We start from the raw sequence: 24,095 nt of genomic DNA, 5'->3' as shown, positions 1-24,095 counted from the left end.
CTCAAAGGGGTTGGCCCCACCCCCGTTGGTGTCTGAGCCGGAGTTTGGCGCGGCCTGCTCATCGTCTGACCACTCTGCCGACTGGTCCTGGGAGGAATAGGCCTGGTTCTTATCAGAGCTGCTCACACTGTGGAGGAGATGGTTTAACATCATGGACCATCATCATCATCATCATTGTTCAGTTGCAGAACAGTTGACCACAAGTTTCCTCCAGTAACTAGGACCACTATCCATCATCATGGTCATCATGTGACCAGCACAGAGGAGAAAGGGCTGTTGCTACCTTCCAGTCGAACCAAGGTGAGTGAATTGGAGACACAAACTAGATGTTTCACGTCCATTGTCCTTTAATGTCTCCTACATTCATGTTGACCCAGCACGAGAAAACATGCAACACTTCTCTGTTCTGCTATGATCATCCTGACAATACAAAAACAACTGGCTTGACATCATCTTCTGGCCACTAAACAGCCCTTGTGGAGATATTACCAAGCACAACTGTGATATTTCATATCGAGTTATTGATACTGTAGCTTGTGATAACATTGGTGCTTTGTATTTCTGAACTGTTAACTTTACATCCACATAAATCATTACTGCCATCTCCTGGACATCAGATAAGGACATCCGATAAGACAAGATAAGATAAATGTTATAGCCCACAATACAAGTGGAAATGGTCTTGAGCAAACAACAGATATAACATCTCATACACAGAATTCATACATTGCCTATTGCACAATTGACTATTGCACATATGGGCCATTCTGGCTCGGACAAGGCTTGCTTGTACAAGACTTACTTACTATTGCACAATGCCAATTACATCGTAAAAATTGATGTTTTGAGATAAATTCTGCTGTTAGTATTGATAAAAGATGAAAATGGTCTCTGTGATGACACACAGTTATTCTACATGTTAGAGGCATGTCTGTTGTACTACAGAAGGTAACCGTAGTGGTGGAGGTGTCTGTGAGACCTACCTGCCCCTGTCTCCAGCTGGTGCAGCCACATAGTCCGGTGCCGCTGTCACGTTGGTCAGCATGATACCGTCTGCCCCTTTCTTTGACTTCTCTCGTTTGCTGATCATGTGAGTGATCTCTGGGTTGTACTCCTGGAAGGAAGGAAGGAAGGAAGGAAGGAAGGAAGGAAGGGAGGAAGGAAGGGAGGAAGGAAGGAAGGAAGGAAGGAAGGAAGGAAGGAAGAAAGGGAGTGAGGAAGGAAGGAAGGAAGGAAGGTAGGAAGGAAGGAAGGAAGGAAGGAAGGGAGGAAGGAAGGGAGGGAGGAAGGAAGGAAGGAAGGAAGGAAGGAAGGAAGGAAGGAAGGAAGGAAGAAAGGAAGGAAGGAAGGAAGGAAGGAAGGAAGGTAGGAAGGAAGGAAGGAAGGAAGGAAGGAAGGGAGGAAGGAAGGAAGGAAGGAAGGAAGGAAGGAAGGGAGAAAGGAAGGAAGGAAGGAAGGAAGGAAGAAAGGGAGTGAGGAAGGAAGGAAGGAAGGAAGGTAGGAAGGAAGGAAGGAAGGAAGGAAGGGAGGAAGGAAGGAAGGAAGAGGAAGGAAGGAAGGAAGGAAGGAAGGAAGGAAGGAAGGAAGGAAGGAAGGAAGGAAGGAAGGGAGGAAGGAAGGAGGGAGGAAGGAAGGAAGGAAGGAAGGAAGGAAGGAAGGAAGGAAGGAAGGAAGGAAGGAAGGAAGGAAGGAAGGAAGGAAGGAAGGAAGGAAGGAAGGAAGGAAGGAAGGAAGGAAGGAAGGAAGGAAGACAGGGAGCAAGCCATAGTTACGAGTCAATGCCTAATTTTTCCTATTCAGTCAATGGGGGAAGTGAATTAAAATTAATTCATACCATGAGTTGAAAGCGAACAATTAAACACATGTATTGTGAGCCTAACTGGGAAGCAGTGGTTGTGTACCTCAAACTGGGGCCAGTTCATATGCATGCCAGGGCCGTGGTTGTTGCTGAACCACTTCAGGTCCTCCTGTGCGCTGGCAGAGGTGATGGTGCGCTCCAGGTCTCTGTACACTGTGGTGTAGCTGAAGACAGATAGAGATAGATAGCAGTTACACCTCTGTTCTGACACATTCATCTTGACTCAGTGTACTATTATGGTGGTGCCCAGGTGGTGGGCCAAGGAGTGTGTGTGCGTGCGTGCATGTGTGTGTGAGTTTGGCCCTACCTTTGGTTCTCGGTGAGGTTGAGGTGTCGTTTGATGTCCAACAGCACCTCCCTGAGGAAGCACAGTCTCTTATCCTCAAACTGCTGACACATGTCAAACACTGTCTCCATGTTCTCCATGTACTGAGGCGTACACTTCCTCAGCTCATCCAGAGTCTTCTCATACTTCTCTTTAGCCTGCATGGGGAAGATCACACAGTATGTTAATAACATCTAAGGGATAAACATCTACACAGGCTGTACAGTTCAGAGTTGACCCCTGCAAAATGGGTTTAATATTTGTAATGTTTTAATGTTTCAGAGACCTTTCATAACGTGTATTTTAAAGTCAAAATTCTAAACGTTACAGTGACTTTTCTTTTTCTAGTTGGTTAGATTTTTTTGCTTCTGCATAGCAAGGTCTTTAGAGGCTTGAGGTTACTGAGAAGTGGTAGTGATTGAAGTTGACCAAGGTTGAATGATAATTAGTGGTCCTCTAAGTAGTTCTAAGACAGTATTATTGAACATATGTCATGGTTTGAGTGGGTCAAGGGGTAGCAAGGCTGTGATATCATCCCAGTGGGCTCAGCAGAGTAAAGTACACTATACTAATAAATAGGTAATCACTGGGCATAGATCTTTAACTGGTCAGGATGCATGGTCAAGAAAAACTCCTGGAACTACTAATGGCAATGGGATGAGAGGCCTCCCTAACAGAAGGAGGAGGAAGAGGAGTTTTGAGCAGTGGAGGGTGGCACCTGCAGGATTAAGATCTGCAGTGTGTGACCCAGAAGAGTCTTAAAATAGCTGGAGTTGATTTGATTCACCTCTCCTCTCGCCTTGATTGCAGCTCTCAGTGTGAGAACTGATTAGCAGAAAGGACTCTGTGATAATGTGTGGTAATCAGCGTTCCGGCACAAAATGGCTGTCGTGTATCAGCCAGGTGGGTGCTACTGCTATGCATTGGTGGTGGAAGTAAGCTCTTACACCCTGATCTGGTCAGTAGGGGTCTGGGTAGCTCACCTTCTGAGAATCCTGCTTGCACCTGTCCACCTTGTCCAGGAGCTTCTTCTGCTGGTCGGCCGTGACTGAGGCATCTGCCTTGCTGTTGGCCTCTCTGATGGATGCTACCTTCTCCTCCTTACATGCCAGGTGGTACGTCTTCTTGGCAGTCTCAAGCTGAGGAGAGACGATATGGTATATTTTAGAAGGACATGAACCCTTTGGGGATATCATTTGAATGCAAACTACTTAAAGGTTACAGCAGATCGTGGTGCATGTTCTGATCCGGAACTCTACGTCAATGACAGCTCAATTTGGGAAAATGTTTCATAATTCTAAGTGCAGGTCAGGTGGTTGCCCCTCACCTCCTTGAGCTTCTTGGCCCATGGTTTCTGGGCCTTCTTGAAGCCCTCCTCTGCCTCTTTGGTTTCCTTGAAGCCTCCCATCATCTGCTTGTGGTAGGAGTCCTTCTGCCAGTTCTTCACCTTCTCAAAGTCATTGTTGACCAGGCTGTTCTTCACATCCTGATGCAGCTCACTCACCTTCTCAGCCTCTGTCATCACTGCCACCCAGGCCCTCTCCACACTGCCGTACTGGGGTCCTGAGGGAGAGGGAGAAGTGGGAGGACCATTAGCAATTTTAGAAACAGATTACTCCAGTATTACTTCATGACTAATAACAGTTTTATTCCATGACCATGACAAAACTGTCTAGAGAAAAGAAGATCCCGCACATTGCGTTTACGGGACTGACAAAACTAGAAAGAGTTTATTATAAATTATAAACTGGGCGGTTCGAACCTTGAATGCTGATTGGCTGATTGCCGTGGTACATTATATCAGATCGTATACCCCGGGTATGACACAACATTTATTTTTACTGCTCTAATTACATTGGTAACCAGTTTATAATATAAATAAGGCACCTCAGGGGTTTGTGATATATGGCCAATATACCACGGCTAAGGGCTGTGTCCAGGCACTCCGTGTTGCATCGTGCATAAGAACAGCCCTTAGCTGTGGTATATTGGCCATATACCACACCCCCGCAGACCTTATTGCTTAAAAATAGCATGCTCCCACTAAGCACGGACTGACGCTGACGTCATTTGGACGTCTTTTTTTGGTCCTGACTGGACATCTTTTTTGGGTCTTTTTTTGGTGCGATCCGAACCAGCCTTGATTTCTGAACCAATCATAGACATCTATGTTTGGTCCAGATTAGGTCTGGATTGGCCTTGTTTTCAACATCCACAGACGTAAGTGGCTGATGGTGTCATGTGACAGTGGGTGATGGTGCTGGTAGGTCAAAGTTTAATTAATGGAATGGGGGTGTGGTATATTGTATATCTTAAATGTATGCCTACTTTCAGACATAGATCTCTCTTTTCAATATCACTTACCCTTCCATTTCTTGACCAGTTATCTGGGACAGTGATGTTGTTTCAATGTGCCAATTCATAGGCAAGTTCTCTGCATTTGAGGCTACCAAGCCCATGAAAACTGGTCCGCGAGATTCTTGATATGTTTAGCAAGCTCAGACTCCATGGCATCAGCTAAGACCTTGTGTGCCTCTGCTACTCTATCATACATTCTTAGAAAAAAGAGTTCCAAAATGGTTATTCGGCTGTTACGAGTCAAGCCTCCCTTGAGGTTCTTGAGAGAGCAGCCAAGGAAGTGAGAGAAGGGAAGAAGTCAATTTAAGCAGCAGCAAGGGATAAATAGACTGAATGACACTGAAGAGGTACGTTGACAAAAAAAAGAAAACAAACATGTTCCTTTGAGAAAGAGAAGCTACAACAAGGTACTATCTAGAACCTAAAACGGTTATTCGGCTGTCCCCATAGGAGAACCATTTGAAGAACCCTTTTTGGTTCCAGGTAGAACACTTTTGGGTTCAATGTAGAGCCTTCTGTCTCTCAGTTCCTTGGCTGCTCTCTCAAGAACCTCAAGGGCGGCTAGACCCTGCTTGTTTTACGTTTGTATACACGGGGCATGATGATGTCTGCTCTGTAACAATAAAAATGCTCTATCTTGAGTTCATATGCATGACACATTGTAAAAACTTTATGCATATGAACAAAACGGACAAAATGTAATAATCATTTGTATGGGGTATGGTGGCCATTGGCTCAACTTACCCCAAGGTTAACATTTTGACTATATTAGCCCACACAAATACAAGGATGCACTTTCATGCTAGATTTAGGACCTCATATTGTAGGTTCTTAACCTAGCACAAAACAATCTTAAAACTATCTACTTTGGTTTAGATACAAGCATCATAAAATCTATAACACAATACATTCATTTGACTTTGTAAAAATAAATGTTGGGGACCTAACTTGCTTACCACTTTTTCCATGTGGTTTCTTCCTTCACAGACTCCATGAAGTGATAACCTCTTCCTAAATATTTGGTCACATTATTAATTTTGTGTATGGTTTCCGAGAAACAAGGGGTGGCTCAATTAACCCTTTGGCTCAACTTACCCCACTTTCCCCCTACAGTAAAGAAAATTATAGTATAGTACAATACAGTAGAGCACAGCAGAGAACAGTAAAGTAAAGAAAAGTAAAGTATACTTCAGTACAGCTAAGCACAGAAGAGTATAGTACAGTATAATGTACTGTATTTTACCCTACTTTACAGTACTGTACTGTACTCTACTGAATTAAACTGTACTGTACTGTACCGTACTGTACTCTACTCTACTGAATAAAATGTACCGTACCATACTGTACTCTACTGTGCTCTTCTGTGCTCTACTGTACTGAACTGTGCCATACTGTACTGTGCTGTTCAAACTTGTGAAACATAGCGTAGACGTCTGTGTTTTGTTCAGATTTGGTCTGGTCCGGACCGACCAAATTTGTACTTGTTTGGGGGCGGAGCTCATTAATGAATAATAATAGTTATTACAGTCAGTGCATTCAATTACAGTAGATGAACAATAGCATATTACAGTCATAGCAAGAAAGATATATTTCTGTAACTGTTACTGAGAATGTTATTACAGTTGAAGTGGGCTGTTGGTTTATTCTGTAGGTTGGACTAGTAAAAGTAGATTTTAGCCTACTGTAAATGATTCGGGAAGGAGAGGATAAAGGGGCGGTAGGACTGCTGACAGCAGGGTATGAAAAGTCACAATACCACGCCTCAACACACATTTACACAGATGCTCCAAGGACCCGGTGACCACGTCTCAGCAGCTTTCACTATCCCATACTGTTCACCCAGAAAAAAAGTTGAACAAATAACCTCTGAACTCATTCGCCAGTATCCATGTGTGTGTGTGTGTATGTGTGTTTGTGTTGTGTTGGTATGCGTGTTTGTGTTATGTGTGTGTGTGTGCATATGTAGTGTATGTGAATGTGTGTGGGTTTTGTGTGAGTGTGTTTTATTAGTCGTATGTACGGGATACACATGGCATACACGTCCAATGAAATGCTTACTTGCAGGTTACTTCTCGACAAAGCAACAACAATAAGAAATAAGAAAAGATAAGATAAGAATACGAACATAAAGTAAATGTAAATGGCTCAGTAGAATAAAATAAACGTTTTAACATAATTATAATACAGGAAGGCACAATTTATATTCTGATATTTACACGTGTTTTGGGGAAGGGGGGATTGGGGGGCAAGTGTCTACATTTTGCAGTATTTAGCAATCATGGCAAGAGTCTGGTAGCAGCAGTTGTGATGTGTGTGTAGCATGAATGTGTGTGTGTGTGTGTATGTGTGTCTGTGTGGGTGTGTGCTAAAGTGTGGAGAATCAGAGCAGGTGGTCAGTCCAGTTCAAGTGTTCAGCAGTCTGATGGCTTGTAGATAGAAACTGTCTCTGAGTGTTGGTATCAGACCTAATGCTCGAATTGTACAGCTTGTGGCCGGGGTGTGTGGGGTTCCTTGATGATGCTGCGGGCCTTCCTCAGGCACCGTTTCGAGTAGATGTCCTGAATGGGTGGGAACATGGTGATGTTCTGGGCCATCTTGACCACCCACTGGAGGGCCTTGCGGTCATGGATGGAGCAATTCCTGTACCAGGCCGTGATGCAACCTACCAGGATGCTCTCGATGGTGAAGCTGTAGTATTTGGAGAGGACACGGGGTGGCATGGCCAATTTCTTCAGCAGCCTTAGGAGGTAGAGACGCTGTTGCGCCCTCATCACAAGAGTGGTGGTGTTGTTGGTCCATGTCAAGTCCTCGGTGATGTGCCGAGGAACTTATTAAAACTGCTGACTCTCTACTGAAATCCCATTGATGTGGATCTGGGCATGTTACATCCTCTGCTTCCTGAAGTCAACAATGAACTCCTTTGTTTTTTTGGCGTTGAGGGAGAGATTGTTGTCCTGGCACACATTGCCAGTTCACTTACCTCCTCCCTATTGGCTGACTCGTCGTTGTTGGTTATCTGGCCTACAACCGTGGTGTCGTCAGCAAACTTGATGATGGAGTTGGTGTCATGCAAAGCCACGCAGTCATGGGTGAACAGGGAGTACAGCAGAGGGCTGAGGACACACCCATGGAGACCCCTGTGTTTAGAGTCAGTGCCGTTCAAGAAGTCCAGGTTCCAGGTTCCAGTTGCAGAGGGTGGTGTCCAGACCCAGGGCTCTGAGCTTGGTGTCGAGCTTGGAGGAAACAATGATATTTTGGAGAACATTTTTTAAGTCACCCATGACAATAAAGACTGCTTCCAGGTGAGAGGATTCTTGCCGACTAATGATCTTGTACAGCCTTGGTGTTTGCTTGTGGCGGTATGTACACAGCTGTGATAATAACACACGTTAACTGCATTTTAGCATCTGAAACTCCAGGTCGGGTGAACAGGAGCTCGAGATGTTTTCAACTTCGGTACACCAGGAATTGTTGATGAGGAAACATACCCCTCCCCCCTACTCTTACCTGAAGCTGCCGTTTGATCCATACGTAAAATGGAAACACCGTCTGGTTGAAAAGCAGAGTCAAGTGTATCGTCTATAAGCCATGTCCCTGTAAAAACACAGCATTCCCTGATGTCCCTCTGCGATTGAAGCCTTGCTCTGAGTTCACAACTTTTATTTTCCAGCGATTGGACATTGGCCATCAGGATACTAGGAAGAGGAGGCTGTGTAGCATGTCTTTTCCGGCGAGCTTTGAGTCCCCCTTTTCTTCCTCTTCTTCGTCGCCGGCATTGCTTTCGGTCATCTTTGTCAGTAGCAACAAGTAAGCCCGCTGTGCGGGGAACAAAGGAGCGAATGTAGTATTCCAGATCTGGCTGAGAGATAAGTGTGTAGCTTCCCATTCATGATCCAGAAGTGTTTGTCGATCATAGGAAATTTTTGAACGAACATTCTGAGAAAACAAAGTCATAATTCCACGCAAAATAGCCATATAAAAGTCGAGCAGTAGTGTGTGAGTGAGTGTCTATATAGTGTCTATATACACTCACTGGCCAGTTTATTAGGTATACCTATCTAGTACTGGGTCGGACCCCCCTTTGCCTCCAGAACAGCCTGAATTCTTTGGGGAATTGATTCTACAAGGTGTCGGAAACGTTCAAACGTTTTGTATCAATTTGTATCAAGGGACATCATGTGTGCCAGGAAAACAATCCCCACACCTTTATCCACTGCCACCAGCCTGTACCGTTGACATCAGGCAGGATGGAGCCATGGACTCATGCTGCTTACGGCAAATCCTGAATCAGCCATCAGCCTGACGCAACAGGAACCAGGATTCGTCGGACCAGGCTATGTTTTTCTACTCCTCAATTGTCCAGTGTTGGTGATCAAGTACCCACTGGAGCAGCTTCTTCTTGTTTTTTAGCTGATAGGAGTGGAACCCTGTGTGGTCGTCTGCTGCAATAGCCCATCCGTGACAAGGGCCGACGAGTTGTGTGTTCCGAGATGCCGTTCTGCACACCACTATTGTACTGCGCTGTTATTTGCCTGTTTGTGACCCACCTGTTAGATTGCACGATTCTTGCCATTCTTCTTCTTTCATCAACGAGCTGTTTTCGCCCACAGGACTGCCGCTGATTGGATGTTTTTTGTTTGTCGCACCATTCTCTGTAAACCCTAGAGACTGTCATGCGGGAAAAGCCCAGGAGGCTGGCCGTTTCTGAGATACTGGAAGTGGCGCGCCTGGTTTTACCCATTCTAAGGTTCAATCGAATCCGTAACTAAATGCCTGGACGCCTGCCTGCTTTATATTGCAAGCCGCGGCCACTTGACTCACTGTGAATGGGGTGGTATACCTATTAAACTGGCCACTGAGTGTATAGTCTTGTGAGTGTGCATAGCAGTGGCGGTCAGTGCCGTTTATGATGAGGGAGGACGATTTTCTTTTTTAATGAGCATGGCTTTATTTCTATTACAGCATGTTGGATGACTGTCATTCATATTCCATTCACCCACTTCAATGTAACATCGATAGGTTTAGGCTACTACATGATACTCTAATTTTCCCTATACCCATCATGAGGTTGCTACAACCTAGCCTATGAATGAAAGTTTACAACGTAGGTGCACACAGGTCGAGAGAGAAATTTGAGATGACACACAGTGACACATTCAATACTGACTTGCACACTCTTGCCTGCATCTAGCTTATCTAGGGTGTAATCATTAGTCCAACAGTTGCAAACAAGAGTTTCTATTAGACAAATTGAGGTATTTTTTATCCCTGTTTCATTTGCTTCCGTTTAAGAAACGTTTTTCAACAGTTCACTTTTATACGTAGCAGCCACGTTGTATTCATTCTGGCCTCTATGCACTTTCCTCCTCTCACCTTTTCCCTTCTTTTGTGGACTTCAATGAACAACACATCAGCTGTATGTGACCAGGCGAAAAAAACCTTTCCAATCCATGTCATAACCGCTACACACAGCCTACATCGTTGTCCACATATTAGCTAAAGTAACGTCCTAGTCAACATAGCTAATAGAACTAATGCGTTAGTAAACCCGCTACAATCATGCAGTAGCGTTACAGTGTATGAAATTCACTGAGGAGGATGGTCCTCCCCTTCCTCCCATGAGGAGCCTCCACTGGTGCATAGAGTCAGTGCAAATAGTCTGGGTAACCATTTAATTAATTATTTTGTCTTATGGCTATTTAGCAGTCTTATAGCTTAGGGGTAGAAGCTGTCTCGGAGCTGTTGGTCCGAGAGCCGATGCTCTGCTACTGTTTGCCGGACGGGAGCAGAGTGAACAGTCTATGGCTTGGGTGGCTGGAGTTGGGCCTTCCTCTGACACCGCCTGATATAGAGGTCCTGGATGGCAGGGAGCTCGGCCCCAGTGATGTACTGGGCTGTCCGCACCACCCTCTGTAGCGCTTTGCAGTCAACTGAGGTGCATTTGCCATACCAAGCGGTGATGCAGCCAGTCAAGATGCTCTCGATGGTGCAGCTGTAGATATTTGTGAGGATCCGAGGGCCCATACCAAATATTTTCAGCCTCCTGAGGGGGAAGAGCTGCTGTCGTACCCTCTTGACGACTCTGTGGGTGTGTGTGGACCACGTTCATTTAAGTCCTTAGTGATGTGGGATGCCAAGGAACTTGTAGCTCTCTACCCACTCCACTACAGGCCCATCGATGTGGATGGGGGCATGCTCTCGCACACCCGCAGCAGGCCACCCGCAGTAGACCAGACCTGGTTTCAATCAGCAATAACCACAAAGGACTTTCAAGACGATCAGAAACCATCATCACCCATCTGCGAATAGGCCACAACGGCCTCAACCACTGTCTCCATAAGATAGGAAAACACAAAACAGGTTCATGTCCCAACTCTCCTGCAGCAGAAACTACAGACCACGTCCTCTTTCACTGTCAAACCTACGAACATCAAAGGCAAATGCTCAGAAGAACGATCACATCCCTGTGAATAGGTTTCACCCTCCCCAACTTCCTAAAAACCTGTCCAGAATAGGGCTGTTATGGTGACCGTATTACAGCCAAACCTGGCGGTCACAAGTCATGAAGGCAGTCAAATTCCACTAATTAGGCTTCTCCGAGCTATGATGCTGCTGATGGTCATTAGTAGCCTACCAAACTTGCTAGCTGCCTGGTACTCAGCACTCTATTGTCCCTCTAATCACTCTGACATCAATGCAGATGTATTTGAAAAATATAACACTTCATGAGAGCCCATGAGCTCATGTTGCGCAACATTTCTATAGGCTGTGCAATTGTGTGAGAAAACAGTGTGGTGATGGCCAATATTAAAGAGAGGAGGATCTCATCAGCTTTCTATAGGCTATTCTCAACTTTCCTAATATTAAGCACATTGCTTCTCTTTACAACAGGAGTATAGCCTACCTGGCTGGCATGAAAATCACCCACGGGAAAAGCGTCCTCCATTCGCTATTTAAGTGCATAGATGACATGTATTTTTTCCCGCTGCCCCTGTTTCGCAACAGGTACATTCTAAATCAAAACAAATTTCACACATATATTATTTAGTATATGTAAAGACAAGATTAAATCAAGAATAGTCTGATGGGTGACAATATTAGCCTATCACTTGTGAATTATATATTATCACTTGTGAATGATGCCCAGCATAAGGCAAGAAACAATGCCTTTTTTTCCTAATCATAATCACCCACCTCATGTAGCCTTGCCCGTAGGCCTATATGTTTTGATAAGGTTTGTATCACAAATAAAGTGGCCAAATAACTTCTTAAAATTCAGCACATTAATCCAATTTACAAGGGGTGTAGAGCCTAACTGGCATACAAAAGCAGCGCATGAGTTTGAAGTTTGGGGAGACAATTTTCACCATAAAAACGCACCTTTATATTAAAGCATGCATAATCGCATTTGCGGTTAATGGAACATTTGCGCTTATAATGTGAAGAAATAGCCTAATAGTTTATCAACATTTTAAGCTAAATGTTCTGATCTGTTGCGTCAGCCTCATGGTGTAAAAAAAGTTTTTTTGATGCTAGTGGTTGTATTAATTTGGGATCTTTCGCATCCCCAACTGTCCCAGACTATGTTTGGAATATATTTTTTTCTCGCACAGAATAGAATAGGTCAACTCTTGTAATATGGGGGATAGTAGATTGACATAGGCTAGTGCTTTTGTTGTTCATTAGGCCTACTCATCTTGTTGGCTGACGAAAAGTAAATGTGGACAGTTCTTCCAATATCTTCAATATGCACCTCTGGAATTTGGATAAGTACGCGCGCAGTTGCGTCCCCGATGTGTCTGTCTTCACTTGTAGCCTGTGAGAAAGATCCGATCACGTGATGGAGAGCCATGTGAGTGAGAGTTGCTTCGGAGCACGCAGCACTCAGGGAGAAGGGCACAACGGCCACAAAAGGCCACAAAAGGCATGGATTTTCTAACGGAATTATCAAGTGCTTGTCAAATTGTAAATGAGAGACTGATGAAGTGTGTACAGCCTGCTCAAAAAACAAAGTAGAGCTCATGCTTTTAATGCAACTTTTTTCAAATCATCATTAGAGTCGAATCATGCAGCCTTACAATGTATTAGAAATCAAAACATATAGCCCAATGTTTGTAGAACAACTAAAGTTACATTAATAACTCTAAATTAAGCATATAGGAGTACCTATTTCTTTGTTAACCGCTCAACACAGAATAGCCACATGTGCACACTCCCTCAAATCGTTTGGAGAAAATATCCTTTCTATTTTATTCAGCTTTGTTCAATTGTGTTCTTCATATTATAAAAAAATATAAAATAATGCCACGGAATTCTAACCAAATCTTGTCTGCTAAATGAACTAGTGTAGCCCACAGCCATATGGCATAGCCAGATGAGGACCTAACATAACGACAACTCAGAGTATGCTATTCTGTTCTTCTGAAATAGACTACATTTGCCTCATAAATATGCTTCTTTAGACCTGTCTAAAATAACTAATGGATTTATTGTGAAGGTGTTTATTGTGAAGGTGGATTTATTAGACTTTTTAAAAATGTAGATGTTCCAAAGGTCTGCATCAGTGGCTTGTAGGCTATGTGTGGAAGCCAGGAGATGCTAAATGTGTTTGTCAATTAACGGTAAATTACCGTGAGACCGGCAGTTATTTGCTTGACAATCACCGGCTGACGAAATATCGGGACCGTCACAGACCTAGTCCAGAACAAACTTTTATTCACTCAGCAATAATTTCCTTCCTCCATTCATGTAGATTACAGTGCAGAGTGTAGAACACCTCCATAGTCTCCACCATACTCCAGCCCAGTAGGTGGCGGTAATGCATCTAATATTGGTATGCACTGCCATAAAACCCCAACGAAGAAGAAAAGTAGGTTGGACTACTTTGAACATCATTGCTGCCAGTTTTAAAGCTTTTGAAAAAGCTAACATAAGTGCTTGTGACAGAAGGGAGCAATAATAAATATTATATGTTGCAATCTTCGGTTGGCTCCTCTTTCCAAGATTAAATGGATTAGAAAAGTATTATTATAATTTTTATAATGCTTACTTCAAAAATACGTATTTCCAATGTCTGTAAATGACATCTGTTCAACTTTCATTCAGAACCGAAAATGTACAGTGGGGAAAAAAAGTATTCAGTCAGCCACCAATTGTGCAAGTTCTCCCACTTAAAAAGTTGAGAGAGGCCTGTAATTTTCATCATAGGTACACGTCAACTATGACAGACAAAATGAGAAAAATAAATCCAGAAAATAACATTTTAGGATTTTTTATGAATTTATTTGCAAATTATGGTGGAAAATAAGTATTTGTTCAATAACAAAAGTTTCTCAATACTTTGTTATATACCCTTTGTTGGCAATGACACAGGTCAAACGTTTTCTGTAAGTCTTCACAAGGTTTTCACACACTGTTGCTGGTATTTTGGCCCATTCCTCCATGCAGATCTCCTCTAGAGCAGTGATGTTTTGGGGCTGTCGCTGGGCAACACGGACTTTCAACTCCCTCCAAAGATTTTCTATGGGGTTGAGATCTGGAGACTGGCTAGGCCACTCCAGGACCTTGAAATGCTTCTTACGAAGCCACTCCTTCGTTGCCCGGGCGGTGTGGTTGGGATCATTGTCATGCTGAAAGACCCAGCCACGTTTCATCTTCAATGCCCTTGCTGATGGAAGGAGGTGTTCACTCAAAATCTCACGATACATGGCCCCATTCATTCTTTCCTTTACACGGATCAGTCGTCCTGGTCCCTTTTCAGAAAAACAGCCCCAAAGCATGATGTTTCCACCCCCATGCTTCACAGTAGGTATGGTTGTTCTTTGGATGCAACTCAGCATTCTTTGTCCTCCAAACACGACGAGTTGAGTTTTTACCAAAAAGTTATATTTTGGTTTCATCTGACCATATGACATTCTCCCAATCCTCTTCTGGATCATCCACATGCACTATAGCAAACTTCAGACGGGCCTGGACATGTACTGGCTTAAGCAGGGGGACACGTCTGGCACTGCAGGATTTGAGTCCCTGGCGGCGTAGTGTGTTACTGATGGTAGGCTTTGTTACTTTGGTCCCAGCTCTCTGCAGGACATTCACTAGGTCCCCCCGTGTGGTTCTGGGATTTTTGCTCACCGTTCTTGTGATCATTTTGACCCCACGGGGTGAGATCTTGCGTGGAGCCCCAGATCGAGGGAGATTATCAGTGGTCTTGTATGTCTTCCATTTCCTAATAATTGCTCCCACAGTTGATTTCTTCAAACCAAGCTGCTTACCTATTGCAGATTCAGTCTTCCCAGCCTGGTGCAGGTCTATGTTTCTGGTGTCCTTTGACAGCTCTTTGGTCTTGGCCATAGTGGAGTTTGGAGTGTGACTGTTTGAGGTTGTGGACAGGTGTCTTTTATACTGATAACAAGTTCAAACAGGTACCATTAATACAGGTAACGAGTGGAGGACAGAGGAGCCTCTTAAAGAAGAAGTTACAGGTCTGTGAGAGCCAGGAATCTTGCTTGTTTGTAGGTGACCAAATACTTATTTTACACCATAATTTGCAAATAAATTCATAAAAAATCCTACAATGTGATTTTCTGGACTTTTTTTTCTCATTTTGTCCGTCATAGTTGACGTGTACCTATGATGAAAATTACACGCCTCTCTCATCTTTTTAAGTGGGAGAACTTGAACAATTGGTGGCTGACTAAATACTTTTTTTCCCCACTGTACCTGATTTCAACTTCCGGAAAATACATATTTTGCGCATCCGGAAAATACATAGTTTCAATGTCCGAAAAATATGTATTTTTAACTTTCATTCAGAACTGAAAATGAACCTGATGTCAACGTCCGGAAAATACATATTTTCAAGGTCTGGAAAAGACGTCTTTTCACCTTTTATTCCGAACCTAAAATGAACATAACTTCAACGTCTGGGAAATACATATTTTAGACATCTTTTCAACGTAATTTTGCATACTGGGCACCTACAGGTGGCAATAACTCTTCCAAAGCACTGTGAGCTGCTGAGTTTACGTCTCCCCTCCTCCCCTCGTACCTTTATCCACCAGCTGTCTCCATCTCTTGGACCAGTCGGTCAGCTGCTGGCTGTAGGCCTTCTCGATTTTGGCACGCTCTTGTATACAGTTCATCAGGTCATTGCAGAGCCGGTGGCCATCATCAATCCGCTTCACAGCATGCTTGTAGTTCCCCACCTTTCATAGGCACCAGAATGAGAGGCATTTCAATTACCTTCAACACATTCCACCTTAAAAGACGATTTATGGTCATTCCGGTATCTACATTGGCCATACAGCATTAACAGTGATAAGGACTCTGCAGAAGTCAGGGCATTCATACTTCTTGCGCTTCGCGGAGTAGAGCTGTTTTGAAGGAAGTTGTCAAGGAAGTGAGTTTGTGTTTACACAGGACGTACCGCCCCCAGCTACCGTCAACCAATCATGTCAATGCGGAGCTATACGGAGCTATACGGAGTTCTCCGCATTTTTACCAAATTTGTTAGGCGCATTGGGATGCGGTACGGAGCTTGATTTGGCCTCTGCAAGCCTCCGGAGGCTCTGCAATTGTGGCACACCCTCCTTACAGAGCGCATTGCCGAATCAAGCATAAATCAGCTTTAGAAATGTAGCGTGTCACCTTAAAGCGAGAATCCTTATCCCAGTGGGCATACGACATGTTAAAGACGTATTTTTCTGGTTGGAATCTGGTCGGGACGTCCTATAACCAGATCACAACCAGATTAAGACGTCTTTTACATGATGTCTTTTTACATCATGAAAAATACGTCTGATTTGAGTTGATATCTGGTTTTTGGTTTAAATCTGATTGAACTACTGACCAGTTATCTTAAATGCTACTAAATTAGTAGACACCAATCTATATAAACATGTGCTTAGTGTTTGTGGGCTATAGACACCCTAAAGACTCTAGCAAGTGCGCTAGTCCAGTGTCACTTTGATTATGCCTGCACATCACCAGCAGCCCCAAACATCTAAAGAATAAGCTACCAGCCAAACAAGCTTATAAGAATTGTACTTGAACTCCCCCCTCATACTCATCTGGAGGTTGAGCATTTTTTTGTCTCCATCTCTGTAATGTGTCTGTATCTATGTAATTGGGCCCACAACCCACAACGGAAATAAGTCCCAGACTTTATTGTGCAATCCTGGTCACTTAAAAAAATCTTTATGTATATATGTATTTTTTAACTGACAAATAAAATCTATCAATCAATAAATCCAAACTGTGCAGCGGCCAATTGATGAAAGGAAAGAGTCTGTTACAGAACACAAAAAGTTTAATGACATTCGGAAACCATGATATTGAAGTGACCAAAGTCAATATGCTTTGTTTATTGGTTGTGTGGTGCATTGGCACAGAAACCTGTTGGTGGAAAATTCGTTGCATATACTGTATTTTATATAAATATGGCATCAAAATGTTGAAAATCTGATTTCCCCTTGCTGATCATTGTCTGCAGCCGGCTCTGATTGTAGTGTAATGAAACAGGCATCGAGAGTGAGCTTGTCTGTGGTGGTTGGCGAATCCTCAACCTTCTGGCCTGTAGCCCTGCGTGGCATCGACTGTGCCACAAAAGCATGCTGAAGTGGCAAAGTCGATATCCACATTTATAAACACAGGGTCACTATGGGGCGGCAGGTAGCCTGGCGGGTAGGAGCGTTGGGCCAGTAACGGAAAGGTTGCTGGATCGGATCCCCATCCCTGAGCAGATGAGGTCAAATCTGTCGTTCTGCCCCTGAGCAAGGCATTTAACCCACTGTTCCCCGGGAACCGATGACGTGGATGTCAATAAATGCGGAAGACGCATTCGGTTGTACAACTGACTAGGTATCCCCCTTCCCTTCTGTTATTTATGGTCATAAACATTATTTTGAATTAATTATATGAGGGGGGAGGGTGTTAAATGTATTTGAAAGTACAATGGGAGGGTCATGTGAAAATATTTGTAACTTTGGGGAGGGGGGTGCATTTATTTTAATGACACCTTGAGTTGGACCAGCCCCCCCCCCCCCCCCAGTACATTTCAATCTGTCCCTTACTTTATGCAGCTGTGCAAAAAATTGTGATGTAGATTTGTTTTTGCCATTACTTGATCTATTTTAAATGTAAGAATATGTTGTAGATTTCAACTTTATTGGTGCCTATGGAAACAAATATAAATGTAATGAACAATGTTTTCAATATCCAAATGTATGAATTATGACCAGCTGGTCAGATAGAGATTACAATTATGACCAACTGGTCGTATGGTGGTCAAAAGAATATGTAATTCTGGTCAGTAAAAATACTTCCCTTTTCAACTAGTTTACTGATAGAGAAATTATGATTATGACTAAAATTGTTAACCCCAATACTGATGATGACTGTGTGAACTGTGTTAGGGTTATCATTATAAACCCACTAACAGAGGGGGTGAGTTAGAAACTGCTGAGACAAACATTCCAGGATGAAGGGGACTGAGAAACTGGTGAAAGGCCGCCTAAAGGTGGGCGGAGCAAAGTTCCTTTGTGTGAAGCATATGTAAAGGCTGGTTATGTGTTTTGGCGGGAGAGCTCTCCATGATTAAATAATACAGATCATTCTTGCTGGTTGTGGACCTTGAATTATTCATGATTAAAACCAGAGCCTTACAACCGCTGGTAATGATTCAAGCTTAGGTTTAATTAGAGATAGAAATTCTCGTGACATTTATGACCAGAATAAGACGTCATAAAAAGACATCATACTGACGTTCCTGTCACCTGTCACAGCAATGTAATCTACAGCAGTGTAATCTACAGCAGCAGTAGCCCCTAGAGTAGAATACTGTATCATGCACACACACACACAGACACACAAAGACATACAATCCCTCTACAACAGCAGCCCTAGTCAGTGGCCTGTCACGCTGCCAGCTCTGCCGCAAAGCCATAGGAGGGTGATGCAGTGACTGCAGAGTGTGGACACCTGGGTTACTGGTTCAAATCCCAGTTCCACTTAAAGGGATGCCTGTTTGACTTCATATGAATGTATCTCTTGAGGCAAACAGTTGTGGTCTGTTCTCACCTCCCAGAAGCTGTCTGTGCCATCCTCCTGGCTGGCCGACTCATCGTAGGCGCCCGACATGATCCTAGAGGGCTTGAGGAGGTTGTGGGAGTCTACAGCAGTCACGGTCTTCATGCACTGAGGGGAGGAGAGAGAGGATCATCAATAATAGCAATATAATGTGGTCGGTTACTTTTATCCAAACGACAAAAAATACGGCGAGAGGCCATTTCAGAGATTGCGTGTGGGAATTAAAAACCAACTATTTAAGTGGTCCTTCTTAATCCATGTGAACATAATGTTCCCTTTATTTTGTAATATCATTCAGTGGTCCTCTGTAGCTCAGCTGGTAGAGCACGGCGCTTGTAACGCCAAGGTAGTGGGTTCGATCCCGGGACCACCCATACACAAAAAATGGATGCACGCATGACTGTAAGTCGCTTTGGATAAAAGCGTCTGCTAAATGGCATATTATATTATTATTCAGACGTAAAAGATGTGAGAGAACTAATGACAAGAGCAACAGAAAACAACCGTTTTACTCAGTTACTGTCCTCCCTCAGTAGGCAAGCTACCAGTTTCAAATACAGGAGGTAGTATTAAGTAAGTGATCAAGTTGCTCATCCTGAGAATGGACACAGACATTGTGCCAAGACAAGGTTGAGTTATCTGTTAATAAAGCACTGTCTGTCTGTTAATAAAGGAATCACTGATGTGGCCCCTTGCATTGTGGATGAGTCGACCGTACCCAGCTAACACATTTGGTTCCTTGGTAGTTGTGGGAATGTACATTTTTGGTGTCCCATTGGTTCTGGGAACAAAGCCATACGTTTCCTGACCGGTAAAACTGAACGTTTTTTAAACGAAAATGTTGTGAAGTGAAATGTTGCCTGTTCTGGGAACAACCATTTTTAGGTTGCAGGGAGGTTCTGAGAACGTTTTACTATGGTTCCTTGAAAGTTTTCCTGGAAGGTTTTATTAACGTTCTGAAAATGGAAATTATAGGTTATTTGAAGGTAATTAAATAACGTTCTGTGAACATTCCCTAAATGTTGTGATTATTTTAAGCAGAATTTAAAGGTTATTTGGAGGTTTTTGAATAACTTCCTTAAAACTTTCACGGAATGTTTCAATAAGACTTTTAATAACACTGCTAGCTTACTTTGGGTTAACTGTTTCTCACCGGGGAAGGCCTTGTACACACACACACACAGCTAGTCTCATTCCCAGTCGTGTGTCTTCACTACTACCGCAGTGTAACCCTTACATGCGAGGTTACTATACAACAGAATCTGTTCAGTCCCGTCGGAGAGAGCTGAGCCTAGGTTGAGTTAGACAGACAGTGCTCGACGAGCGCCTACCTCTGTTCTGTGGAACACAGAGCTGCCTGCCATACAGCATCATGTTAGATGGGAAACAAGCCCACGCTCAAGGGAAGGGAAAGAGAAGGGAGCACACTGAGAGTGAGTGGAGAGTCAGAGGGTCTATGAAGTGGGGTTGGAGACAAGACGGTGAGTCACTGTGAATTGGAACAAAGATCTGTAGTTCCGTATGGTTTCCAACACTTAATAGCTTCATGCCTCCATCAGAACTCACAAGCATTCTTTTCTGTCAGCTTTCCCGGGGACCAATGGATCTTTGTTGATTTCTGATACACTGGCTTAGACTGTTATCTTTCTCAAGCAGGTCCCTCCTATCCAAGAGCCTCACAGCGCTAACACCAACCCTGGCTAGGGGAATGTCCATGAGAGACAGACAGGCGTACTGTAAAGCAGCCACAGCATTGTCTCTCTATTGCCTGGCAGCAGTGGGCAATAACAATAATAATAACACATCTTCACCAAGCCCTGTATACATCTTGCATCTATTCCATTCCTGAGGACTGAGGCCCAGCAGTGCTGTGTGAGAGAGACACGTTGAAAACAATAGAGGGCTCCACTTTAGTGTGGGGGTCAGGGGGAGGAGGAGGGGGGGAGGGGGGGAGGGCACTGCATGTGTATTTGGGTCACTCAGCCGCCCTAAACCAATGGGGTGGAAGAATACTTTTGACAATGGGAGAAGGAGAGAAGGAAAATGAGCGAGAGAAAGAGAGGGATAAATACTCAAAAAATTCAGTTTCCACCCAGACAAAACATGAGCAGAACGGCTTTGGTTGAAAAAAGGGCTTTGGCTGCATGGGAAAGTGTGAGAGCTGGATGTGCACTACAGTTGGTTAATCCATCAAATCACAAGAGGAGGCTTTTGTTCTAGTGTAGGACAGCCCTCTCTATGAACAAGGCTAGATGGTAGGACACTCACACACACACACACCACCTCACACCTCCCCACCCATAACTAGCTTTCTGACAGACAGCATATTTTTAAATTATGTCTGTCATAAACCATTGTAATATGTACAGATATCAATATTGAAATTGATTGACCATAATTGAAATGTATTAGGGCCTACTACCCTTTTACCCAACATAACACATGTAGTCCACATATACTGTTGCACACACCTACGGTGACAAAAACACTAAAAACCCATTCATTCTGATTTATCAAATTCACCATCAAAGGAACATGAAGTTCCCTTCTCCTCTACATTCCGCTGCAACACTATGAAGACGATCACAACACATATTTCATTAATACTCGTAAGCTAAGCACACCATGCACCTCCATCTCTCCATCTCCACACACACACACAACCAAATATACACACACAGACACCTCAACCTCAAACACACACAGACACCTCAACCTCAAACACACACAGACACCTCAACCTCAAACACACAAAGACACATCAACCTCAAAACACACACAGACACCTCAACCTCAAACACACAAAGACACATCAACCTCAAACACACCAGCACATCAACCGACTGCATTAATCAGACAGTGAGAAACCACTCTAGGCTGTAATCAAGACAAATGACTGCACCCCAAATGATGGAGAATGCAGGCCTCCCTCCACTACATCATAGCAACAAAAGCCTTACCCCCATTCCTCCATTAGCAGGGTGAGCTGTGACGGCTAGCTACAGATACAGCTCTGAGGCACATAGGCTCCTCTCTCGCCTCCCGCCTCCCGCCCCTTTGTTTTTGTTCAGCTCAGAGCCCTATTTTCTCAAAGAGCAGAGCAAGCATCATCACACCACACACAGGCAACGGACGTAGACACTGTCTTATCCAAGAGCACAGACACTTCTGGCCAGGCAACGTGTTGAGTGGAAGTGTGTGAGTGTTTCAGTGTATGGTTGTATGAATGTGTGTGTGAGAGAGGGAGTGTGTGTGTGTGTGTGTTTCTCAATGGTTGGGGGATAATCCTCTGAGAGGGAGGGAGAAGAGACTCTGAGAGAGGGGGGAGAGGGAGGGAAAAGAGAATCTGCGAGAGGGGGGAGAGGGAGGGAGAAGGAGGGATGAGGAGAAGAGTGGGGGGGGTGGTTGTGGCAGGGATGTACTAACCATGGCATCATGACCAGAGACAGTGAGGGTTAAGGAGGTGGGAGAGACAGGGAAAATGGAGGTAGAGAAATATAGTGCGAAGAAGAGAGCCTCAGATGTGTAGGGGGGATGTAGGATGACGTCATGGCTAGGGGAGAGAGTGAGACGCAGTGAGGCGGAAACAGAGAAGCAGACATATAGATAGGTGAAGGAGTGAGGGCACTATAAACGAACTGCACTGCTGGAAAGTCCTGGAGTAGAAGGAGGAGAGGGAGGAGGGAAAGTAGGAGAGGTGATAGAAGATGGAGAAAGAGAGAGAGAGAGAGAGAGAGAGAGAGAGAGAGAGAGAGAGAGAGAGAGAGAGAGAGAGAGAGAGAGAGAGAGAGAGAGAGAGAGAGAGAGATTGTACAGGTGTGGCCTTTATACGACAGGTAATAGAGGGAACTGATACTACACAAGAGGTTGACTCCACTTCAAGAGAAAGAGAGCTGCATTATGCCATGCAGACAGAAAACCAATAATAAACCCCTGATTTGAATATTCATGAGCCCAAGAGAGCAACTCGGTGCTGTGATAAGACAGTAATAAATGAATGATAATCAGCAGCCAGGAATAGCTATCAGGACATTCCAGAAAGAAAGAAAGGGTACCATGACGATGCTGTTATAACAGCTGATAGGCCTGTGTAATATGTCATTCCTGTGAATGTGACCAGTTGTGATTTCCTGTGTAGACCTAGTGGCTAGAGAGTAGAAGAGGAGAGGAGATCATGAGACTCACCCTGGCCTGATGATTTATCATCACTGGGTAGAGCGCCAGACAGAGTGATGCTGAGCAGGGCGTGGGCAGGACAGGGGAAGGAGTGTGAAGAAAGGGGGACGGAGGAAGAGGGTAAGGACATTGGAGGATAGAGGAGAGAGGGGAGAGAAGAGGGGGAGGATGGGGGAGGATGAGGGCAGTGTGGGAATATCAGGGGGTCCACAGCAACAGCTCCCAGCCAGCCATAGTAAAATTCCACTGCAGGACAGGTCCTCTGCACCTCAGAACCCACGGCAGCACAGCAGCTATTCATCATAAACACTCAATATGCTGCCTAAACATCTCTCTGACTGCAGTGCTGCGACACCAGAGAACAGGTAGAGGAAATATTCAGGAAACAACCCTTCCCAATATTGCTAACTGCAAATTGATATCAATAAAGGTATCTTGGGGCTTTTAATGTCAAAATGTAATCCTATTCTCTTCAAAAAGCTATTTTCAAAACAACTGAATTAATTCCTGGTACAGGTCCCATTCTAAGGAATATTTCACTGTACAACGGATTTCCTTTACATAAAAAACAGTCCTTCAGTCTAAAGCACTTATGTGCTTTGAGAATTCCCATTTACATGTACATTTAAGTCATTTAACAGACGCTCTTATCCAGAGCGACTTACAAATTGGTGCATTCAACCCTTGAAGGTAATTGTTTCCATGGGAGCCATTGATTTGCAGCCTACATCTGTTCTTCACATTAAAGTCTGAATAAAGACAAAACCACAAATTAAGAAAAATACCAAGGTGTTCAAACTAAGTCCCAATTCCACAGGGCCATACCAACAAATGTTAAATCCTCTAGGTAATGCAAGCCAACTGTAACATAGAGTACGAAATATGAATGCAAACATGCTTTCTGCAGTTGATAATGTACGTTGACAAATGATGACAGGATGGCTGTGGTTGTAAACCTGGTTTGATTAGAAATGAATCATTTGTCATTGTTACACTGAGACTGACTGACTTGTTGCGGTTGTGTCTGAAAAGTGGTGTGAGCTACAAGTGCATACGAGAGCAAGCAGGATCAACACTGACTCATATTCATCAGGCCAGTGGTTAGTGCATTCCATCTAAAACAGGGATGGACTGGCCAACCGTCCTCCCGAAGAGCTACTGTGAATGGCTGTAAGCTGTCATCTGTGGAAAAGGCTTTTGTCCATTCTTGACACATTGGACTAGTTCATATAGCGACTGCATTAACCAGTTCATATAGCGTTATAACAACTTATAACATAACATTAATAGTAA

General features: G+C 43.9%; 1 protein-coding gene across 1 annotated transcript; it reads right to left on the bottom strand.

The window, feature by feature from the left end:
• Positions 1 to 3: 3 nt before the first annotated feature.
• Positions 4 to 18,677, bottom strand: LOC311123246 (protein kinase C and casein kinase substrate in neurons protein 1-like; the record flags this gene model as incomplete). Its single annotated transcript, XM_084197503.1, has 8 exons — positions 4 to 127; positions 984 to 1,114; positions 1,902 to 2,022; positions 2,166 to 2,341; positions 3,167 to 3,322; positions 3,511 to 3,746; positions 15,589 to 15,745; positions 18,618 to 18,677. Coding segments are annotated over 8 exons (1,161 nt in total), but the record flags the coding sequence as incomplete, so codon positions are not given.
• Positions 18,678 to 24,095: the final 5,418 nt, after the last annotated feature.

Source organism: Coregonus lavaretus (genome assembly GCF_964263955.1).
Source record: "Coregonus lavaretus genome assembly, contig: HAP1_SCAFFOLD_6967, whole genome shotgun sequence".
In the NCBI taxonomy this organism is placed as follows: Eukaryota; Metazoa; Chordata; class Actinopteri; order Salmoniformes; family Salmonidae; genus Coregonus; species Coregonus lavaretus.
The sequence above is the reverse complement of the archived record's forward strand: the minus strand, read 5'-3'. Positions and strand labels throughout refer to the sequence as shown.